The 23,417-nt window shown below is 37.1% G+C and overlaps 2 protein-coding genes across 2 annotated transcripts in view; one reads left to right on the plus strand and one right to left on the minus strand.

Moving 5' to 3' along the window:
• ggcta (gamma-glutamylcyclotransferase a) overlaps nucleotides 1–3,888 on the plus strand; it is a 4,943-nt gene extending 1,055 nt beyond the window's left edge. The window contains exons 2-4 of the mRNA XM_073821510.1: nucleotides 462–607; nucleotides 1,681–1,813; nucleotides 3,331–3,888. Coding sequence (XP_073677611.1) covers nucleotides 462–607; nucleotides 1,681–1,813; nucleotides 3,331–3,456 — 405 coding nt within the window. The 3' untranslated portion in view covers nucleotides 3,457–3,888. The remainder of the gene's footprint in view (nucleotides 1–461; nucleotides 608–1,680; nucleotides 1,814–3,330) is intronic.
• Nucleotides 3,889–8,677: 4,789 nt separating this feature from the next.
• LOC141289412 (NLR family CARD domain-containing protein 3) overlaps nucleotides 8,678–23,417 on the minus strand; it is a 38,206-nt gene continuing 23,466 nt past the window's right edge. The window contains 8 exon segments of the mRNA XM_073821511.1: nucleotides 8,678–8,922; nucleotides 12,665–12,838; nucleotides 13,172–13,345; nucleotides 14,246–14,419; nucleotides 17,845–18,018; nucleotides 18,345–18,518; nucleotides 18,842–19,006; nucleotides 19,008–20,028. Of these exon segments, the coding sequence (XP_073677612.1) occupies nucleotides 8,745–8,922; nucleotides 12,665–12,838; nucleotides 13,172–13,345; nucleotides 14,246–14,419; nucleotides 17,845–18,018; nucleotides 18,345–18,518; nucleotides 18,842–19,006; nucleotides 19,008–20,028 (2,234 nt within the window). The 3' untranslated portion in view covers nucleotides 8,678–8,744.

Genomic DNA, 23,417 nt, shown 5'->3' on the forward strand with positions numbered 1-23,417 from the left:
ATTTAAGAAAAATATGTTGTTTATATATTAAATATATGTATACATAATATTATTTATATGAATAAAAATATATACATGTAAATACATGTAAATATTTTCTAAATATAAACTGTATGTGTGTGTATTTATATGTACATAAGAAATATACACAGTACACAAATTATTTGAACCAAAACTTTTATTTTGGATGATTAATCACAATTAATCATTTGACAGCACAAATTTTTTATGTAATTTTGTAATTTTAATAGAATTTAAATATTAATATTTGCATTTTTACATTTTTTTTAAATTATATTTTAACGTCAAAAAGGTATCATACAACAGGATGTACCATAGTATTTTATAAAGCAGCTTAGAATACATTGTACACACCATGGTGCATAGATATGGTAATTATTACTGTATTTTGGTACATATCAAAAGCATGACTGTCTTGAAAGGGATATACTGTATTTTAGGACTACAGATTAAATTTTGGTCTTTGGGGTGACTGCACTAATTGCTCTTGGCACGGAGGAGTGGCCACGATACAGGAGAGTGAAGGAGACGAGGTTTGGGGAGTCATCTGGAGGATAGGCAACCAAAACCTGCCCAGTCTAGACAGGTGAGATCACCTCTGAATGTGATGTCTCCCAAAATCACACTTTTATTTTGTATTTGTCATCAGTATTGTATAGGATATTGCTCTTTCTTTCCACATGACAAAACATACATCTCAAATCAGTTTTACATGTCAGTTTATTTATCTTGCAAGTAGCTTTGTAGTATACTGGTTTATTGCACATTATCCTACTACAAGCACACAGCAGAAGAAAATCTATTTAGTATTTTTGTCATTAGGGCAAAAAGAAGGTTTTCATGATCAGCTTAGTCAGATTTAAACTGAATTTTGGAAGTTCAAACTTTGGGGCACCATCCATAAGCATTATATAGAGATAAATCCTGAAATGTTTTCCTCAACAACAAAAAAACAATTTCTTTATGACTGAGGAAAGAAAGACATGAACATCTTGGATGACAAGGGGGTGAGTACATTATCTGTAAATTGTTATGAAAGTGAACTAATCCTTTAATACTTATATGTGACCATGGACCACAAAACCAGTCATAAGGTTAAATTTGACAAAACTGAGATGTATACGTCTTATGAAAGCTCAATAAATAAGCTCACTGTCGATGTATGGTTTGTTAGGATAGGACAATATTTGGCCGAGATACATCTATTTGAAAATCTGGAATCTGAGGGTGCAAAAAATCAAAATACTGAGAAAATCACCTTTAAAGTTGTCCACATTAAGTTCTTAACAATGCATATTACTAATCAAAAATTACATTTTGATATGTTTACAGTAGGAATTTTACAAAAAATCTTCATGGAACATGATCTTTACTTAATTTCCTAATGATTTTTGGCATAAAAGAAGAATCAATAATTTTGACCCATACAATGTATTTTTGGCTATCGCTACAAATATACCCCAGCGACTTAAAACTGGTTTTGTGGTCCAGGGTCACATATGTACAAAAATAATTGTATCAAAGGCTGATACTGATTATTATGCATGATGCCAATATATTTGGCATCTTTGTTGCACTGTGTAAAGCTTCTATATGTTGAAAATGCTCTACACATGAATGAAATATCTGTAAGTTTTCTGCATCTTGCATGTGTTTCAGACAGGAACAGGTTCGTGAAGGTGTGTACAGTCCATTAGAGGTTAAAGTAGAAACAGAAGAGGGGCTGCTTCTCTGCCGGACATATAAAATGAACAATTTCAGACCCTGTCTACCTTCACCACAGTACAAAAAGGTACAGTTTATTATCTACCATAAGCTTGCCTGACCAAACCAAAGCATAACATTTTGTATCAGGGCACAAAGTGACTATTTAGATATTCATTTTAAAGTGTTTCTTATTTGGAGATTGAGATGAAGGTGAGAGGGGTGGGTATTATGGCAAATTAGATTTTTTCAGGAAGGTTCACGATTAACAATCTTATCACAAGTGTTTTTTTTATGTTGATTATTAAGTATCAACACTACTGACTATTTTGCAAGTTACTGAGCAGTAAAAAGTATGGATGGGACGATAAACCTACCTCCTGATTTAATACTATCACGATACTTGGGTGCCGATATTTTTTTTTTTAAGAATTTCGATTCAATATTGCTATTAGGGCTGGGATGATACACTAGTCTGCTGATTTAAATGTTCAACAAAATGAGTAGAAAAAATATTTTCTGAAATAAAATAAAGTGCTATATTTTGGTCATCCCATTAAAAATAACATTCAAATTGGATCATCTGTAGAGCTTTAAAGTGCTGGAAATGGTTATGTTAAATGCTGGAAAGTTATTAAAAAGGTGCTTGAATTTCCCTGTACACACCGGGAAATGAATAATGTATTATTATTTCTAACACAACACCATGGTTATAGTTAGCATAAATACTTCTGGTTTTCTGACGCAAGTCAGCGCTGTTTATAACAGAATTCTGGGCAGAATTCCAATGATTCTCACTAGATCTTGCAGCAACTGTTTTCATTGTGCAGCAAATTCAAACACTTCTTACTGGATCTCGCAGCACTGTGCAGTAACAGTGTCGCAAAATCAAATTGGCTCTCGAGTAAAGCTGTTTTGAGCTTTGACAAGTTTGTTTGCTTTGCAATCCGAGCTGATAAACGGTCCGCGCTGCGCTTTGTTTAGTTTCGCCTTCCTTTGTCATTAGGAGTTTCTCATATGCAACAGAAATGTCAACGCTTATGAGTTGAACAACGCAGTGGTCGCGCCAGTGCAACCGCTCACAAAAATTAGTCCCACTGGCAGAAAAAAATGGTCGTAAAACGTCCTGAGAGAGCAAATGGCTTTGGATGCTTTCAAAGCACTCTTGCAGTACTTTAATGTCATACACCTATTGTCTGCGCAATGCTGCTTAAAGTGCAACACATTTATAATTTTCGCCCTCTGTTGGAATAAAAGCGGTAACTTCTCCCCATCAACTTTTAGGAAAAGTAAAATAATTAAATCTAAATCGATTCTGAGGTAAACCAATCGATTTTTAAATCGTTTCAAAAAGAATCACGATAGTTTCTTCCACCCCTAGTAAAAACTAGTAGGTCCTACCACCAATGTAAGCTAAATTTCTCATTCTTATTGAGGACAAGTCGTGTCACAACAAACAAACAAATGACAAAATCGTCAGCTCAGCCACTCCTATTCAGATGCTCTCGATATAGTTGTATTTTTTACCGCATATATTGTGTATATAAGCAATGTAGAGTCTGATTTTCATACGGATGTGTTTATCTCATCTCATTCTCCATGTAGGTTGTGTGTTTAGGGGCTCAACAGAACAGCTTGCCTCAAAACTACATACAGAAGCTTCTGGCACTGGAGACAAACAACTACAGCGGCACTTCAATATTGGATCAGATTGAGGACATTATGAAATGACCTGCAGTAAATTACCTGATTTTTCAAAGCCTTGTCAAGTCAATCTCAATCACAGATTTCACAGATTTTAACCCAATTTAAAAAACACACAATTTGGATTGAACAGAAAATGCACAGTTTGTCATTAACAATATGTAAACTAAGGTACCAGCTCAAATGTCACTTCTGAAGATGAAACTAAGGGTTTCATTTTCTGACTGGATCAAGGATGGGATCATTCTGGAAAGAAACACATGCGATGAACACTATGAGTTTGTGTCTGTTGATTCTGTTGAATGTGATGTCTGTCTGTAGTGGCTCTTTATTCACCATCAGCTGACACAGAAAAGATCAGACTGACATCTAAAACCTGTAAGTAAAACACAGAAAATCAAATGTGTGTGACATTACTGCATTACCCAGACTAATTAAAACTACTTGCTTCATTAACAAGACATTTTTAATGCCCTTCTCTACATGTTGTTGACTCAGATGTATTATGTTGCATGAGTATCCAAATCTCTCAATAAATAACAATACAGCGCAAAATCAGGAATGCAAACATGTCACCTTTTTGCGAAATTCGCAGTCTTTAATTCTAAACATCATATGTACAGCGTCATTTTAACAGTACCAGTAGTACCCACTCAATTCTGTACCTACTCAAAAGCAACCGCTTTCAAACACCCCTGCATGTTTTTGTGTGCACGCTCTGGTATCAAATTATATATATATATATATATATATATATATATATATATATATTATTTTATTTTTTCGCAAGTACAGATTTCTTCACTTTCACAGATCTTTCCCATTATAATAGGAAAAACTACTCTTATTTACACCATACTTATGTAAATACGAGATTCACTGTGTAGTTAGTCATTGATTATAACCAGAGTTTTTGCATGAGTAAGTTTGGTCATAAGAGGAGCCCCTTTGCTCAGTTTCTGTACACATCCCATTCAAAATTTGATGAAAAGTTATGTCCATGTACAGGTATGTGCCACAAAATTAGAATATCGAGGGAAAGTCCATTTATTTCAATATTTTGTTTCAAACTTGTATGCTTTATTAGTTCACTACACACAAAGTGAAATATTCCAAGCCTTTATTTGTTTAAATTTGAATGAATATGGATTAAAGATTAAATAAAATATCCAGTATTTCACAAAATTAGAATATCATGACAAAGTTCAACATTGTAGGTGTAGGATCTCAGCACGAATCAGACAATTCAGGCGATTCAATTCGAAGTTTTGAAACCCTTCTACAGACCCAAATTCCACAAGAGACCCAGCATGACAAGACTCCTGTCGTAAAATTTGCCATTTGACACCCTGGCGCCAGCCAGCTTGAAGCAAACCTAACCAACTAGGAACTTGCAACATTAACACAAAAGGACACTTGTTGATAATCGCAAGGAAGGAGATTGGCAACTTTGGGGCAAGTAACCAAGATTATTGGTCAAATGCACATCATGAACATCACATGAGGAAAATCACTAGTAGAGATTGTGCTTGGTGGGCTCTCCCACCCAGGGCACTGAGATTCCAGGACACTGAGATTCCTTCCCTAAACTTTTGACCTTACAGCTCAAAGAACGTACCATCATGTTCCCAATACGGCCCAGAAAACTGCCTTTCCATGTATATATGCAAGAACTTATGAGCAACTAATAATTTCTATGCATAACTTTCTATCATTTATGTAACCCATACATTTGCCTATTATGTTTTAATCACTTGTGTATCTCTCTTTTAATAACTATTCAGTAGCTTAATGGTTTATATTGGTGTTTGGTATGCTTGAGCTTGAAATTGCATTCTTGAAATGTTTCTATAATTCAATTCTTTGTAAAATGTATTATAGTCTTGTTATAGGAATCACATCCAAATTTGACTCTGCAAAGAGCGGGAAAATTGGGACCACGGGACTCATAATTATGGTTTGGGAGGAGAAACCAGCAGTACCCCGACTTAGGACAATGTTTTAATTGGTCAAGACACCATTTGGGATGTGTCCAAAAGCTGAGATAAAATACTAAGGACACCATCAAATCTCGCTCTCTTACTCTCTCTTACTCTTTGTGCTTCGTTCCACCGCGTTGCGATGCTGCTGTTAGCGTTCCTTCTGAACACTCCCTGGCCTGCATGCCAGCCGCTCCTCTAAAGGAAACATGAGGAGTTTGTTACACTTCTGTCTTTTTACTTTAATTCTTTTATTTCTTTCCGTTGAGAGTTTCGTGTTCTGGTTAAGTTTTGCCGCAAGCCGTGACCCAAACGTCTGTGCTGACCTGAACTTTAACCAGCGTACAACTCCGCATCTCCAGCCAACGCCCAAGACATCATATCGAACTTCCAACCAATCAGCAACCTCGGGAAACCCCTTTCTGGAACAACGCCACGAAAGGAATTCCCTCAACACAAAGGCAATGCAAGTACAACCTCCAGATTCTAGCTGAACTGGTGCATTTGATATAAAGTTTAATAACCTCATTGAGAGACTCAATACGAGGGTTAATTAAGTGATTGATGGTTGTTCAGGTCTAAGCAATTGCACATATTGCTCTAAACTTGGGATTTCATATTTTCATCTTCTAAACATTCTTTCCTCACTTTCTCTCTTCTGCAACCTGTGTGAATGCGTGTGTTTACGTGTTAGATTAGTTTGTATGTTTTAGGTTTACCCAATAAAAGTTAATGTCTTAAACTGCCGATCTTGCTACTGTGCTAATATATAGTGTTTTCACTATATTCTGGATAATAATATCCATTGCAGAGTTATGTTGTATGGCTAGTTCCATGAATCGCGAGTCGACTCTGAACAGCCGTAAAACAGCAACTCGGTTCAAATTCCCTATTGAATCATATTCGATTCCCTTTGAGCTCAATTTTAAATGTAATAACCCTACATAGGCTTCCTGTGTCCCAATCTGGTCAGCTAATTAACGTTAAACACAAAGGTTTCCTTAGCCTTTAAATTGTCTCAGTCTGGATTAGGCTTCAAAATCATGGGGAGGACTGCTGTTATGTTGAGACGTATGTGCTGTCTGTGTATCTCTCTCTCTCTCGCACATGCGCTCTCTTTCTCTCTCTCTGTCTTTCTCTCAGGTGACCCCGCCCTGATTTAACATGCCGGTACGTGCACGTGGTTGGCTGAACCTGTAACTGTGCATCTTTTAAAAATTAGGTGATGCAGAGCTGGAGTGTGGGCTGTTGTTGGTGTTGCTGTTTGGAGATTGTGTTGTAAAGAAAAGATAAAATATTGTATAGTGACATTTGTGTAAATATTGTGAATATTGTTGTATAGTTTTTGTCACTTTACCCACCTAGTGTTTTCGTTGTGAATTTTTCCTCCGATTGTTTTTTCTTTCTTTTAACATGGCTGAGTGTTTTTGCCCGCTATTGTAAATACACCTTTTTTCACACGGAAGCTGTAGGGGTTGGGTGCCTTTTTCTTTTGCAATTCGTTTTCTCCTGTTTTTCAAATAGTCAGAGAGTTAGTCCAGTCCCTGTATTTTGACTTTTTCTTTTAGGGTATTAAGTTTTTTTTTTTTTTTGGAAAAGTTAGTTTCAATTTTTTGTTTGTTATTTTGGCCTGAAAATGTGCACAAGTGACAGGTATGACTGTAACCTTGAGAGGATTGTCAAGCAAGGGCAGTTCAGAAATCTGGGCGAGCTTCATAAGGAGTGGACAGAGGATGGTGTCAGTGCATCAAGAACCAACACATACAGATGTCTGCATGACATGGGCTACAGCTGCAGAATTCCATGCTAAGGAGAAAAAGTACTGGTCTGTTGCCCAGTGGTCCCAAGTCCTGTTTTCAGATGAAAGCAAATTTTGCATTTCATTTGGAAATCAAGGTCCCAGAGTCTGGAGGAAGAGGCACAAAAGTCAAGCTGCTTAAAGTCCGGTACGAACTTTCCACAGTCAGTGATGATTTGGGGAGCTATGTCATCTGCTGGTGTGGGTCCATTGACTGTGGACTTGATAAAAGACAACGCAGCTGTCTACCAGGAAATTTTAGAGCACTACATGCTTCCTGCTGCTGACAAGGTTTTTGGCGATGATGATTTTATTTTCCAGCATGATTTGGCACCTGCCCACAAAGCCAAAGCTACCAGTACTAGTAATAGCCATGGAATAACTGTACTTGATTGGCCAGCAAACTCGCCTGACTTAAACCCCATTGAAAATCTATGGGGTATTGCCAAAAGGAATATGAGGGAACAGAGACCCCGAAATGCAGGTGAGCCGAAGGCCAATATTAAAGCAACTTGGGCTACCATAACACCACAACTGATCATCTCCATGCCACGCCGCCTTGATGCTGGAATTAGTGCAAATGGACGCCCAACAAATATTGAGGACATAATACAGTACATTAACACACTTTTCAGAAGGCCAACATGTGTTTAAGATCCTTTTTTTTTTTATTGGACACATGAAATATTCTAATTTTGTGAAATACTGGATTGATTTTTTTTTGTCTTTAATCCATAATCATCAAAATTGAAACAAATAAAGGCTTGAAATATTTCACTTTATGTGTAGTGATCTAATATAACATACAAGTTTCACTATTTGAAACAAATTATTACAATTTTCCTCGACATTCTAATCTTTTGGCACATACCTGTATACCATTTAAAAGGACAAACATGATAGCAAACATCAAATTACATTTCACATTTCACTGTATGTTTACCAACTGGCTTATATTTATGCAGAAGTTCTAAATAACACTCCATGCATATGCTCCATTTGAATGTCCTACAACCTTGATCACTTGCAATCCACTTTGGATTTGAATTATTTACATATTTCCCTTTATGAATTTATGAATTGTTTAATATGTATATAGGCATGGTGGGACTGTTTTGAAATCTATATTAATATATCAGTTTCATCTGTCACACTACAAACACTCAACCTGTAGAGACTCTTCAGTCAGTGAAATGGAACTCAGCACCAACGTAGATAGGCAGTCATAACCGCCCATTTTGCCATTTGTTCGTGCAACTGCATGACTGTTCACAAATTACGCTTCAGTATTTGGAAAAAACTGAGATTAATAAAGCAATGCAAGAGAGCATTTCAAAAGGGAACAGTTGTCACGCCATCCAATAATTTTTGTTATATCATAATATTTTTTAAAATTTCAGACAATTTGGAAGAAACCTAATGGAGATTGAAACATTAGAATCTTCAATTATCAAACAGGACACTAAAACTATTTATTTATTTATATGTATTTAATTTTCTTATTCATTATAGGAGGGTATTTAGACATTCATTCAATCTTACCCCAGTGTTTTCAGTTTACAGTGAGGATCCTTCAGTAGATCAGAAAGCAGCTTCACATCTGAGTCTCTTAGATTATTTCCAAGCAGACTCAGTTCTATCAGGTGTGAGGGGTTTAATCTCAGAGCTGAAGCCAAAGCAGCACAACCTTCATCTGTGACACCACAATCACTCAACCTGTAGATAACAATGACACTTTTCACTCTTCAGTTCAGGAACTGTATGCTCACAAACAGAGATTTAAAACCATGACACAATTAACAGGTCCAGATTTAGATCTGTTCTACTTGGTGCATGAGGGGGTTAATTGCATTATCAGAAAAAAATTAAGAATCTTTTAATTATTGTGTTTTTTATAGGGATGCATTGATACCACTACTGGTATGGTGTTGGGTCGATACCACGCTCGTACTCATATACTCATTAAAATGCACCGATACCAAAAAACAATACTAAAAAGTGCAACAGAATGAACATCAACAAAAGAATAAACAGAGAGCAGAATAGATATTAAAAATTAAAGATGTCCATGAAGTAAACATATGTAATTAACAGAATGTAAAACATTCAGTATTAAGTGATGGTATATAACTGATGTGTGAGATAAGTGACAGATGCTGAGTGTATTAGGCATTCAGCGGCAAAGACGTGCAAGCTTGTTGAGGGCATGCACAGGCCCGGATTGGCTAATCGGGAGGACCGGGAGAATTCCCGGTGGGCCGGTCCGTTTTTTTGGCCGCGAGGGCCGGTGTCCCTAGCTGCCTGCACTCACAGCAGTCGCCAGGGGCGGACTGTCCATCGGGAGAATTTTTGGCCCGCTACCCTCCAATTTTTATTATTATTATTTAATATTGTTGTTGTTGTTTTTGTTGCCGGCCTAATGTACTAAAGTGGTTATTTCAGAATTAGCCATTCAATAATAAAACTCTAATAAATCATAAATCGGTTAGTCTTGACTGGCACGCGTTTCGTCTCGCGCGCGCTCCGCGCATTCGCGCGTCCGCCGTCCGCCAAAACGAGACTGAAGTAGAAGTGCCCAGGTGGAGCAGAGAGACAAATCTGTCCTGTTTAGGACCTAAAGCGCAGGTCTGTTACATCTGTAAACAGACTATTGTAGTTTTGTCTTTGTTTACTTAAGTATTGAACTGCTAACAAATGTTAATCTATAAAAAATATCGTTTTAAAACAGGTTTAGGGAGCTACCCTTATAAAAATTAACTGTGGTTTTACAAAACATGTTTACTATAGTTATACAATAATTATACAATATACAATGGTTTTGCTACACTATACTTTCACCATGGTATAAAATTATGATTATACTAATGGGAATCAATCCTAAAAAAAAAAACCAAAAAACATGGTTACTATGTTTACCATAGGCTCAATAATATCATGGTTAATTTTCCTTAGGGCCAAACATGACCCATGATAATGCAAAACATGTTTAGTTTTAAGATTTTTTAATAAAGATATATTCAAGATGTAGCTAATTTTTGTTGTTTTAATTTTAACATTACGACAATAACACATGGTCCTAATGTAGTGGCCCTCTTTTTTCTGTTGCCCTTTTTTCTATCAAATGTTTTAGTACTAATCATAAATTATATATAATTTTGAAAGCTTAGAAGCTCAAGAACCATCCTGGTGGCTGTCTCCTCCCCCTTAGCAGCAATGTCAAGTGTCATTTTACAAAATCACAACTTTTTACAATCTTGACAAAAACATGTCTTTAAAAAGGTCTCAGTATTTCTGCAATAATCTGCTGATTGTCTTCTTTAAAAAAGACCAACCTTAGATCTGTACTGTATAGGTGGTTGTAAAGGTCGAGATGTGTTTATGAAAAAAGTGACAGATACAAGAAAATTTGTTTAAAAAGTAAACACACATGAGAGACAGAGAGATTAAAAGAGATTAAAAGGCAAATTGGAAGTTCAAGAGATAGCATTTAATTATTTTACCCAGTTGATTTCAACTTTTCTTTATGTGATGATGATAAAATATTGTTGTCCAGGGTTTCAAATTTTGGTGTGGGATGGCCTGGATAAGTGTGAGATTTTCTGGCCTGAAATTTTGTCTCAGTCCGCCCCTGGTTAACGTCAAGCTAGTTAGGAGCAGTGCAAAACAACGATGTCTGCAAATCACCGTTCATGTTTATGTATCAAACCTTTTCTTGTACTGTTGCTCTTCAGCAGCAGCAGCAGCCTCTAGTCCAGTTTTCTGCTAAGAGTGAAAAGCCAGGCCCCGTAACATTACCAAGCACCAGTCATGAGCCCAACACACTAGAATGGGCAGGTAGGACAGTGCAATACTTGTTCTATTCTTTATTTGTGTTTAAGGACTGAACAATTTTGCACAGAATATATATTCAGATATTGCAGAAAAGGACATTGTGATGTTTAAAAGAATAGTGTTAGACATTTACCCTTTAATGTTCTCATTTATGAAAAATATTTGAACTTATAAAGCAGCTGTTTACTTGAAAAAGACATGATAGTGTCATTAGAAAGTTTAATACATTTTATTTTAATCTTTATTTTATACAATAAGCTTAATATACATTTGTATTTATTTGATATTTTTTCATTTCAAGGTTTGGATATTTATGAGCACTAATTCTAACAGAAAATAGATACTGATACTGTTAAACATTATATTGTGTTAACTGTTCAAATAAATCTTCACTGTGAAGCAACATTTAGGCTACTGTATTTGCACTGAATTGGAAATGACGTCATTTTAATATAGTCAATCGTGAACTAAAGTGGGCCGGTCTAAGGCTTGAAACTCCAGGGCTGAAAAGGAGTCCCACTCCGGCCCTGGGCATGCATGTGCATTTCTCAAAGACATCTGTAGTACTGAGCACTCTAAGCGAGGTGGAAGGAGGAACTATGGGGATATTTAGACATGTGCACACACAAAAGAAATTATGCGATGCACAGAATCAAAAAGTGGTGAGGACACCACACAGAGATTGTGCTAATGAAGAGCAGGATTTTATGTATTCCCTGAGAACCCCAGTGACCAGAGTGGCCAATGTTAAAGAGAGAGAGTGAGAGACAGTATGCACGTCTCTTGCATTATCCTGACTGCTGATCATTCAGAATAATGCATAACTTGGATTAAAACTGAATCGTAAGTATAAAACAAACAAAAATTGTGGTAGCATTTACTATAACAACAATTATTTTAAATGTGAAGCCTATGCCACTTTATTTAGTAAAACTAGTATGAATACTCATGCATTTCTCTCTCATTCAACACCAATACAACTGTGTGCACATTGTACATTTTGTTTGTTTATACTGGAAGATGAGTCCCAGCAAGTTTCAGATGATATACATTTTTTATACCAGAAAATATGATGTACACATAAGTGATACAATTCGTTATTGCAAGATTTATCTGAAAACATTTTGTAATTAAAGTGCTGTGCCACTGCAGTGAAGCAGCTCTAATGTGCATTATTAAATTAAAGATTAAATCCAATAAAGAGTAATAAAACAAATGATGGAAGTAACAAGAGCTTGTACTTGTACAATATATTTTAACAGATAAAGTAAGCGTGAAAATAACTCAAGGAAATATCTCTTTTTTAACTAAGTAAGCTAACTAACATGATTCATATTATTTTGGTTTCTGTACCAAATATAACAATTGCAAATGCAAAGAAAATATCTGTATTAGTATCAGTGAGTACCAAAAATAAAAGTATCAGTATTGGACTTGTTATTAAAAAAGTGGTATCAGTGCATCCCTAGTTTTCATGTGTTTTATTTGTTTCTTTACATCATCCAATAATCTTTATTACATAAACTGTTGTCAGACAATTTGGAAATAATCTAATAATGATTAAAACATTGTCACTCTTTGTTCATTATTTACCATAGGTGATGTTGAGACATTCATTCAATCTTACCACAGTTTCTCCAATTTACAGCAAGGATTCTTCAGTGCATCGGAGAGCAGCTTCAGTCCTGACACTCCTAGCAGATTTTTAGACAGATCCAGTTCTCTCAGGTGTGAGGGGTTTGATCTCAAAGCTGAAGCCAGATAAGCACAACCTTTATCTGTTAAACCACAATCCCTCAACCTGTAGAGAACAATCAGAAAAAGAGACTTAATACACAACGTGATTAACAGGTCCAGTCTAAGGTTCAGACACTTCTCTATATGGTGCCCGAAAGGATTCGTTTATATATAAAAAGGTCTAAATGTTTTCACATCTTTTCTTTATCAATAATCCCAAACACATCTATCTGTATGACTTGAAAACAGTTGTCACATCTTCACATCATCCAATAATGTTTACACTCACGTATACATTAAATTATGGCACTTTGTAAAGAAACTAATAAAGATTAAAAGTTTTAAAACATCTCAAGTTATCACACAGGACACTTTTTAGTCTGTTTAGTTATCTTACCTCAGTGTTTTCAGTTTACAGTTAGGATCCTCTAGTCCATCAGAGAGCAGTTTCACTCCTAGGTCTTGTAGTTTATTTGCAGACAGATCCAGTTTTCTCAGGTGTGAGGAGTTTGATCTCAGAGCTGAAGCCAGAGCAGTACAACCTTCATCTGTGATGCCACAATCAAACAACCTGTAGAGAACAATGACACTCTTCTTGACATGTCTCTCAGTTGAGGATTGAAAACTCAGATAAGCAGGAACTTTACAATCATAAAGGGGGTGGGGGGGTGCACATTACAGCCAGGATACAGCACCCCCCACAGCACTGGTCATCTTGCATCATCACAAACGTGCATGCTACATGATGTGGAAGATTTATGTAGACATTTACTACTAATCACAGAACCAGCTTTACTGTTGAGGAATGCATGACAATCACATGCCATTTATCATGCATCCCTAGAACACATTATGTTCAGTCTTCCAAACACACTGAACCTTTTCCAGTTTGAATACAATCTATTGGTAGCACAACATATTTACAAATGCCACAAACTAAGAAGTAAAGAGTGAACACATCTGCATTAGCAGAACCATTAATGTTTATATAAATTTATGTATATATGGATGTATTCTGTGTTTTATTTATCTATTTATTTTTATTATTGTTATTATGGATGTATATTATATGTATTTTTGTTTTTGATTATTCTGCTGTATACAATGCTTTGGCAATATGTACCCAAGTATGTCATGCCATTTAAGCAATATGAATTGAATTCATGCAATCTTTTCAACTCTCCACCCTGCTCTTACTCACCTAGAACAGGTTAATAATTGTTTTTCTTATACTTTATTGTTGTGTGTTTTTTATGTCTAGTTAGTATGTTGCTTCATGGTCCTGCTGGACACAACACTATATGTCCACATATGTAGCAGAATGACAATAAAGCTCAACTTGACCTGACTTCACCATCTTTAATTATCTGACAGGACACTTTATAGTCTATTTATTTTTGTTTTCATTTTGCTTACTATTCACCATATGAAGAAAATGGTGGAGGATGTTTACACATTTCTACAATCTTACCGCAGCTTCTCCAGCTTACAGCGAGGATGCTTCAGTCCATCAGAAAGCAAATTCAGCCCTTGCACTCCTATTTTATTCCATGACATATCCAGTTGTCTCAGATGTGAAGGGTTTGATCTCAGAGCTGAAGCCAGAGCAACACAACCTTCATTTGTGACACCACAATCTTCCAACCTGTAGAGAACAATGGCACTCTTCAGTCTCTCAGTTCAGGATCTACAGCTCAGATCCGCAGGAACTATACAATCAGAAAGAGAGACTTAATTCACAGCATGATCAACAGATCCAAGATGCAGAGCCTGGTTGCAACAAATCCTTTAAAGGGATAGTTAACCCAAATATGAAAATTCTGTTATTAATTACTTAATCTCATGTCGTTCCAAACCTGTAAGACCTTTGTTTATCTTTGGAACACAAATGAAGATTTTGTGGTCCTGCTGACATAGAACACGCACTCGCATATGTCGTGGTACTCTACATAATGGCGGAGGAGGGTGAATTATTGAAGTCATTATTTTATTATTTTTATTTTCTTTGTGCACAAAAAGTATCCTTGTAGCTTCATAAAATTATGATTGAACCACTGATGTCACATGGACTGTTTTAATGATGTTCTTACTATGTTTGGTAAAACTTCATTTACATTGCTGTCTATGCAGGCTCAGAAAAATCTTGCGTTTCATCAAAAATGTCTTAGTTTGTGTTCCGAAGTTGTACAAAGGTCTTACTCTTACTGGTTTGGAACAACAGGAATTTTCATTTTTGGGTGAACTACCCCTTTAAGTTAAGAAAACCCCAAGTTATAAAGTTAAGGAAATTACCCTTAGAGGAACATGGGTTGCAAGAAAGAACTTGAAGGGAACCTATGTATTATGTTTCTTACAATTTTGCTGTTTTCATGTGTGTATCTTTAATGGAAATGAACCACAGCTCCTCACCCCACTTTCCAGAAAAGCCAATGGTTGTACAATCTAATTTACTAAGAGTTTTTTTTTAAACCATGGCCTCAGCTTTGCTTCATTTAATGGCCTGTGCAGACCTTCAATTATGACACAAGGATTCTTTAATCTGTTATTAGGGTCAGTTAGTATATACGCACAAAATCGTAGTATTCTGTAAAGTTCCTTAGTATAAACACTACAGCATAGCTTGTTTAACAAAAACATTGAAAAAACTGATTTGAAAACTGAAGTGCAGTACTTACATCTCAATACGAAGTAGTATCACTGACAGCTGGAATTGATCTGTCATTAATGACTTACTTTGATGCAAATCCTGTCTTGTATTGATCCTCATTTACAAAGCAGTTTGATGTAAAATTATTAGAGATGCACCGATTGCAATTTTCTTGGCCGATTCCGATTTCTGATTTTTCAGTAAGTATGACCTGCCGATTCCGATTTTTGCCGATTCCGATTTTTTTTTAAAGAACTGTATTGAAAGCATATACAGAAATATTTTCTTTAATTACATTTTTTATCTTATAATACAATTAATTATTAAACATTACAGGATCTTCTTACAACAAAATAACTTTAACGACAAAATGAAGTGCTTGGTATAAAATGAGTTCCTATAACTAACATATAGAGTTATACTAACAAAAATCTTTTCCTCAATGTAATTTTTTATTTTATAATAAAATAAATTAATAAACATTATAGGAGCTTCTCACAATAAAATAACTTTAATAAAAGTTATGTTGTAAACTTGCAAAGGATTTCCCCTGCTCAGGGAGTAGGGAGCAATGAACACTATGCAGGGACCATGTCAATCAGAATACAGTTCATGTGCGAAGCTTACTTCTAAAGAGCTGGTTATCTGAATCAGGTTTATTAACTAAGAGAGACTTGCAAAATATGCAGAACGGGGGGCGCGATCTACCACATATCCAGCCAAGCTAAACAAGCGCTCACTTTTGACACTTTGGCGAGTTTTGGCTTAGACACGGAGCGCTAGCTTTAGCCGCTTTCCCCTTTTCAAACTGGGCATATTCAACTGAGTGATGGTGTTTTAAGTGTCTTATTAGGTTTATTGTTTCGAACGTTTTTGTGGGTGTTCCCCCACGTTGTATTTTGGCCTTAAAAATGTTAGAAACTGCGATCTTTGTGTCATCTTCAGTCATAGAAAAGAACTGCCACACCAACGACATGATTACACGCTGTATGCATGGATGGCCCGCGCCGCTGACAATAAAAGGATCAGCTCGGAATCGGCAAGATGAGTGATTGACCGGCCGGTCACCGATCCAGGCCGATCATGCAAAAAAACTTCAGATTCCGATCCCTAGCCTGTTAATCGGTGCATCTCTAAAAATTATTAGTACGACCATTTTGGATGGGATATTCCCTTAAAAAATAAAATTAATCCACTGCATCTTTAGTGACTCAGAACTCTCTATATGCGGTGAAGTGATGTATCGATGTACCCTTATTCTCTATGTCATTGATTACTCACTAAACAGAACATGTACGCTTCCTTTAAGATTGGAATATTAAGTAAGAATGCAGAAGCCATGAGCATTTGCTGAAAATGACTGACAGCTTCAGTGATACAGTGAAATGTAAGCATTTTTTGAATGCTTTCTGAATCATTTCACAATTTCAATTGAGGCCTTCTCATGCTGCTAAGAGGACTCATGGCAGAATTAATTACATAAATCACTAATTAATGAAATAAATAAAAATGAGCTCATGGTGAAGCTGTTGACTGCAATTGTTGACTGCCACAACAACAGCAATAAAATGGAAAACGGAAAATACTTGTTTTGAACACCAGACAAAGAATGCCAGGCATAAGGTGCCGGACATGGACAAAGATTGATGAAAGAAAACAAGCATGGCTTGAAGTGTTTAAGTTAAAATACTCATCACAGAAGGTATATGTGTCCCTTTATCATCTTGCGGACAAAAAGCCCTCCAAACTGCCAATTTTTCACTGTCCGGGCAGTGCGAGCCAGGGCTAACAATGAACCGGGCCCCAATTGGCCTGCTTTGAACGAAGTTTTCTCTATTTCTCCTGCCCATTCAGCCCTACCAGGTAATGGTAAATGAACTTAGCTTGCTGTCTGCAAAGGAGACTCGAACCCAAGGCTCAGCTCAAGCTCCGAGTAAGAACCCCCCTATCATGGTACAGTGTAGGACATAAAGAAAGAATCAGAGGCGGAGGGATGCCTGGAAAAATTGTTGCTGGAACGGATCAAGACTGCAGGCTATATACAATCGTAGCAGTGATTGACAGGAATGAATGATTAGGTTCCTCCCAAACCTACATTGAGAACTTCATATTCAGCGGCTGAAAATCCCACACCAGCAGTCTGGAAATCTAAAACAGCTTTCCAGTATAAATCAGGTGAGTCTTTTGCATTCAGGATAAGATCATTAAAATTAAAATCAATGTTTCATGTCCATTATTCTGCTAAAATGTGCAGCCATTTGCCAAGGAAATAAATAAAGTCAACCTCCACTTTGTATTGCAGTACTGATTACCCTTTCAGGATTTATTTTGTACATACTTCCACTATCTGCCCATGTGGATAAAATATGTTGATTCTTTGTGAGTATCAGCATGTGCATGTGACTCTCAGAGAGATTATTTACCTCAGTTTCTCCAGTTGACAGTGAGGATCATTCAGTCCATTGGAGAGAACCTCTACTCCTGATGCTCCTAGTTTATTTCCAGACAGATTCAGTTCTCTCAGGTGTGAGGGGTTTGATCTCAGAGCTGAAGCCAGAGTAGCACAACCTTCATCTGTGACACCACAATTGCACAACCTGTAGGGAACAATAACAATCTTCAGTCTAATTTCAGGATCTACAGCTCAGATAAACAGGTACTTCACAATCAAACAAAAAAGACATAATCCACAACACAATTAATAGCTTCAGTCTAAGGTTCAGACTCGCTTCTATATGGTTCATGAAGGAGTTCATTTAAATCTATAAAAATATTATCTGAATTCTTTATTTTTTTATATTCAGAAGAATCTATTGAAGATTAAACAACATCTTCAATTATCTAACAACCCACTTTATTGTTAATTATTCAACATAGAAGGGAAATGGAGGAAGATACTGACACATTTCTGACACAATCTTACCGTAGTATCTCCAGTTTACAATAAAGATCAATCAGTGCATCAGAGAGCAGATTCACCCCTGTGTCTCCTAGTTTATTCCACGACAGATCCAGTTCTATTAGGTGTGAGCAGTTTGATCTCAAAGCTAAAGCCAGAGCAGCACAACCTTCATCTGTGACTCCACAATCACTCAACCTGTAGAGTAATTCATTTAAACAGTAAAACACAAACAAGATTACAGCACAAACAGTTGTAATCATACATCATCAATATGCAGAAAAAGATGCTTTTAAAGACAGCTCGCATCACATTCTAAGATCTTCTATGATCATCAGCTCTCACACAGACAAAAAAAAAACCCTCCTCCGCTGCTTTAGTAACTGTGTCTCACACACTCTCCACAGTAATGATATTTCATCAAAATGTAATCCTTTTGTGATTTGGTAATAAAGCATATGCTACAATCATAAATGTGATCATGTTTTATCAGTGTAGTGATTGTTGTCAGTGTGACTTACTGAACTGATCTGGATTCTTTAACCACAGGCAGCAGCTTCTGAAGAAGTTCATCTGCTGTATTTTGTGCTCCGACAAACTTTTTTAGATCAAAGACATCCATCTTCTTCTCTGATGTTAACAACACACAAACCAAAGCTGACCACTGTGAAGAGGAGAGTTTGTTTCAGATATTCTTGGATCTCCCGCATCAGTGAATTATCACCTAGTTCATTCAGACAGTGGAACAGATTGATAGATCTCTCTGGAGAGCGACTCTTTCTGATCTTCTTTTTGATGTACTTAACGGTTTTATTTTTTTTGTAGAAACAACTTTCTGTCTGTGTTAGTTGTCCTCGTAAGAGAGTCTGATTTGACTCCAATGAGACACCCAGAAGAAAACGCAGGAAAAGATCCAGATGTCCATTCTTACTCTTTAAGGCCTTATTCACAGCTGTCTTATGCAGGTGAGATATTGAATTATATTTCTTCTGGTTTAAAACTTTGGAGAAGGGACTTTGTTTGGTTTGGTAAAACACATTTATGTTGTCATTTGTAAAGGAAAAGTGTGCATATAGAGCTGCTAGATGTTCCTGGATGCTAAGATGAACAAAGCAGAAGACTTTCCCCTGAAACAAGACCAACTCCTCTCTGAAGATCTGAGTGCACAATCCTGAGTACAATAATGCTTCTGTCACATCAATGCCACACTCTCTCAGGTCTTCCTCATAGAAAATCAGGTTGCCTTTTAGAATCTGTTCGAAAGCCAGTTTCCCCAGTTTGAGAATAATGTCTTCATCCTTAATTTTCTTCTCATAGTCCTTCTCATGTTTGATGTTGGTCTGAATGATCAGGAAGTGTGTGTACATTTGAGTGAGAGTCTTGGGAATCTCTCCACTCTCTGCTTTACTCAACATCTTCTCTAGAACAGTGGCTGAGATCCAGCAGAACACTGGGATGTGGCACATGATGTGGAGGCTCCTTGATGACTTCAGGTGTGTGATGATTCTGGCAGCCAGACTCTGATCACTGATTCTCTTCCTGAAGTATTCCTCCTTCTGTGGATCATTGAAGCCTCGTACCTCTGTCACTCGATGGACACACTCAGAGGGAATAAGATCAGCTGCTGCTGGTCTAGAGGTGATCCAAATGAGAGCAGAGGGAAGCAGATTCCCCACAATGAGGTTCATCAGCAGCACGTCCACTGAAGCTGGTTCACTTATATCACAAAAACTCACATTGCTCTGAAAATCCAGATACAGGCGACATTCATCCAGACCGTCAAAGATAAACAACACTTTATATTTATAACTGGATATTTCAATTTCTTTTGTTTCAGGGAAAATAACATGAAGAAGATCTAAAAGACTGAGTGTTTTGTTCTTCATCAAGTTGAGCTCTCTAAAAGAAAGTGGAAATATGAGCTGGACATCCTGATTCTCTTTCCCTTCAGCCCAGTCCACAATGAACTTCTGCACAGAGACTGTTTTTCCAATGCCAGCGACTCCCTTTGTCAGCACAGTTCTGATGGCTTTGTCTTGTCCAGGTAAAGGTCTAAAGATGTCATTGCATTTGATTGGTGTGTCCTCTGTTGCTGCTCTCCTGGATTGTGTCTCAATCTGTCTCACCTCATGCTCATTATTGATCTCTCCACTTTCACTCTCTGTGATGTAGAGCTCTGTGTAGATCTCATTCAGGAGTGTTGTGTTTCCTTGATTTGCTGTTCCTTCATACAGACACTGAAACTTCTTCAGCAGATTTAATTTGAATTTGCTTTGGAAAAATCGACATATTAAATTACAAAATTGATAATTACATATGATCAAATTACAGAAGAATTAAAGAGGTAAAAATGATAGAAAATTAACCTTAACCAATCAAATAATAAAGCAATGTCACACATGCATCAGTGTGATGGGGTCAGTAGATGTTAGTCAAACATCAGGACTGAAACTTGAATTCTGCCCTGTATGCATTATTTGTTGCATGTTGGTGATCTCTTATGGTGCGTTCACACCGGACGCGAATGAAGCGGCAAGCGTGAATGATTTACATGTTAAGTCAATGCAAAGACGCGAATAGCCATCCTGCGTCGCGAAACGCGCAAATGAGGCGGCGCGAGTTGAGCGTTTCAAGCGTTTGCTGCACCATTCGCGCGAAACGCGCAAGTTCAAAAATCTGAACTTTGGTGAAAATTCGCGCCGCATTAACCAATCAGGAGCTTGCTCTAGTAGTGACGGAGGCAGAAATCTGAAACAACAATGGAGGACAAAATCACTGTTGCTGTCTGTGGTTACTCGGAGCTGTTCCATACATCTTTGTACTTTTATAGAAACGGGAAAAAAAAGGATCTTGTTTGGAAGAAAGTGAGTGAAGAGGCCGGACAATCTGGTAAGTTTAAAAAAAACGCTCTTTACTCAATTTGACCTACATATATATACATATATATATATATACATGTTCAAGTGTCCAACTACGCTCGAATAGCGCGATTCATTCGCGCATGTCGCGTCCGGTGTGAACGCACCATTAGTCTCTCTAAAGACATATACCTCAAATCAGTTGATGTGTGTTTAAATTTCACTGGCTCCCTCATAGACCCATCACTTGATCTCTCCTTGTGGAATTGACTTTAATGGAATAGACACAATAGAATACAGATAACTGATTAGACACAAGAAGGATTCACATAGTTGATATTATCTCTCTATATATATAAAAAAGAGAATATCTATCTTGACTGAAATGTTGCACCTCAGATCAGTTGATTTCGGTTTTCCCCCAAATTTTACTGGCTCTCTCATAGACCCATCACTCCATCTCTCCCTGTGAAATTGACATTAATGGAATAGAGACAATAGAATAGAGATTAGACACAAGAAGGATTCACATAGTTGATATTATATCTATATACAGGTGCATCCCTGGTAATTTAGTCCCCCTTTTCACCCAACTACGACACCCCTGCAGAAGACAAACATTGACACCTTTCACAAGGAGGGTAAGCCATAAACATTCATTGCCAAAGAAGCTGGATGTTTACAGAGTGCTGTATCCAAGCATGTTAACAGAAAGTTGAGTGGAAGGAAAAAGATGCACAACCATCTGAGAGAATTGCAGCCTTGAGAGGCTTGTCAAACAAAATAGATTCAAGAATTTGGGTGAACTTCACAAGGAATGGACTGAGGCTGGGGTCAAGGTATCAAGAGCCACCACACACAGACAGGTGTGTCGTATTCCTCTTGTTAAGCCACTCCTGAACCAAAAATACAGATGAGCTGAAGGCCACTGTCATAGAAACCTAGGCTTCCATACCACCTCAGCAGTGCCACAGACTGATCACCTCCATGCCATGCCGAATTGAGGCAGTAATTATCCATTAAAGGATTGTTAGGCTGCATTAATTAGGTCAACCGGAACCGAAAACACTTCCCATAACACCTGATGTACTCATTGCATTGTAAGAAGACTGGCATCTACGCTAATATTAGTCTGTTTCATTCTTATTCCGAGGTCACCGTAGCCACCAGACGCAGCCTGTATCCGGATCAGATGGTCACTGCAGTCCCCTGGATCCAGTCCGTACCCAGCTTAGATCATGGATCACCACCTGGAGATGACTTCAATAGCCCTGAATGTCAACCAGATGAGCTACAGAGACGGATCATCAATGAAGACCTCGCCAACCTAGACAGCCACTGGCGCTACACCACAGGAACCTGATGAGTTCTCTACAATCTGACATTGGTACAAACTGCTGGTTTTGTCTGGCCAGAGGAGAACTGGTCCCCCGACTGAGCATGGTTTCTCCCAAAGTTTTTTTTCTCCATTTCTGTCACCTGTGGAGTTTTGGTTCCTTGCCGCTGTCGCCTCTGGCTTGCTTAGTTGGGGACACTTTCCAGCGATATCGTATACTATTCGAACTGAACTAGATGATGAGATCACTGAATTCATTGATGAACTGCCTTTAACTGAAAATTGATTATTTACAATAATGCGTTACTTACACACTATTGTTCTGTTTAAATACTGTGCAGTTGCTTTGACACAATCTGTATTGTTAAAAGCGCTATATAAATAAAGGTGACTTGACTTGACTAATTAAAGCAAAAGGAGCCCCTACCAAGTACATATACAGTAAATTAACATACTTTCCAGAAGGCCACTTATGAACTATTCTAATTTGTTGAGATAGTGGATTGGTGGGTTTTGTTTAATGTGAGCCAAATCATCACAATTAAAAGAACCAAACACTTATGTCTGTTCGGAGACTTTTGACTGGTAGTGTGTATATCAAAACAAGAAGATTTATCTTGACAGAAATATTGTACCTTAAATCAGTTGATTTCTGTTTTCCCATAGATCTCATAGACCCATCACTCCAACTCTTCCTGTGGAATTGACATTTATAGAATAGAAATAGATTAGACAAGAAAAAGTAATAGAGTTGACATTATATCTATATGGAATACCTATATAGACAGAAATTTTGTACCTCAGATCAGTTGATTTGTGTTTTCTCCTAAATTTTACTGGCTCTCTCATAGAACCATCTTTCTTCATGGACACAGACTCCAGTGAGTTTGATTTCTCTCTCTG

This window comes from Garra rufa, chromosome 17 (genome assembly GCF_049309525.1).
Source record: "Garra rufa chromosome 17, GarRuf1.0, whole genome shotgun sequence".
NCBI classification, from domain to species: Eukaryota; Metazoa; Chordata; class Actinopteri; order Cypriniformes; family Cyprinidae; genus Garra; species Garra rufa.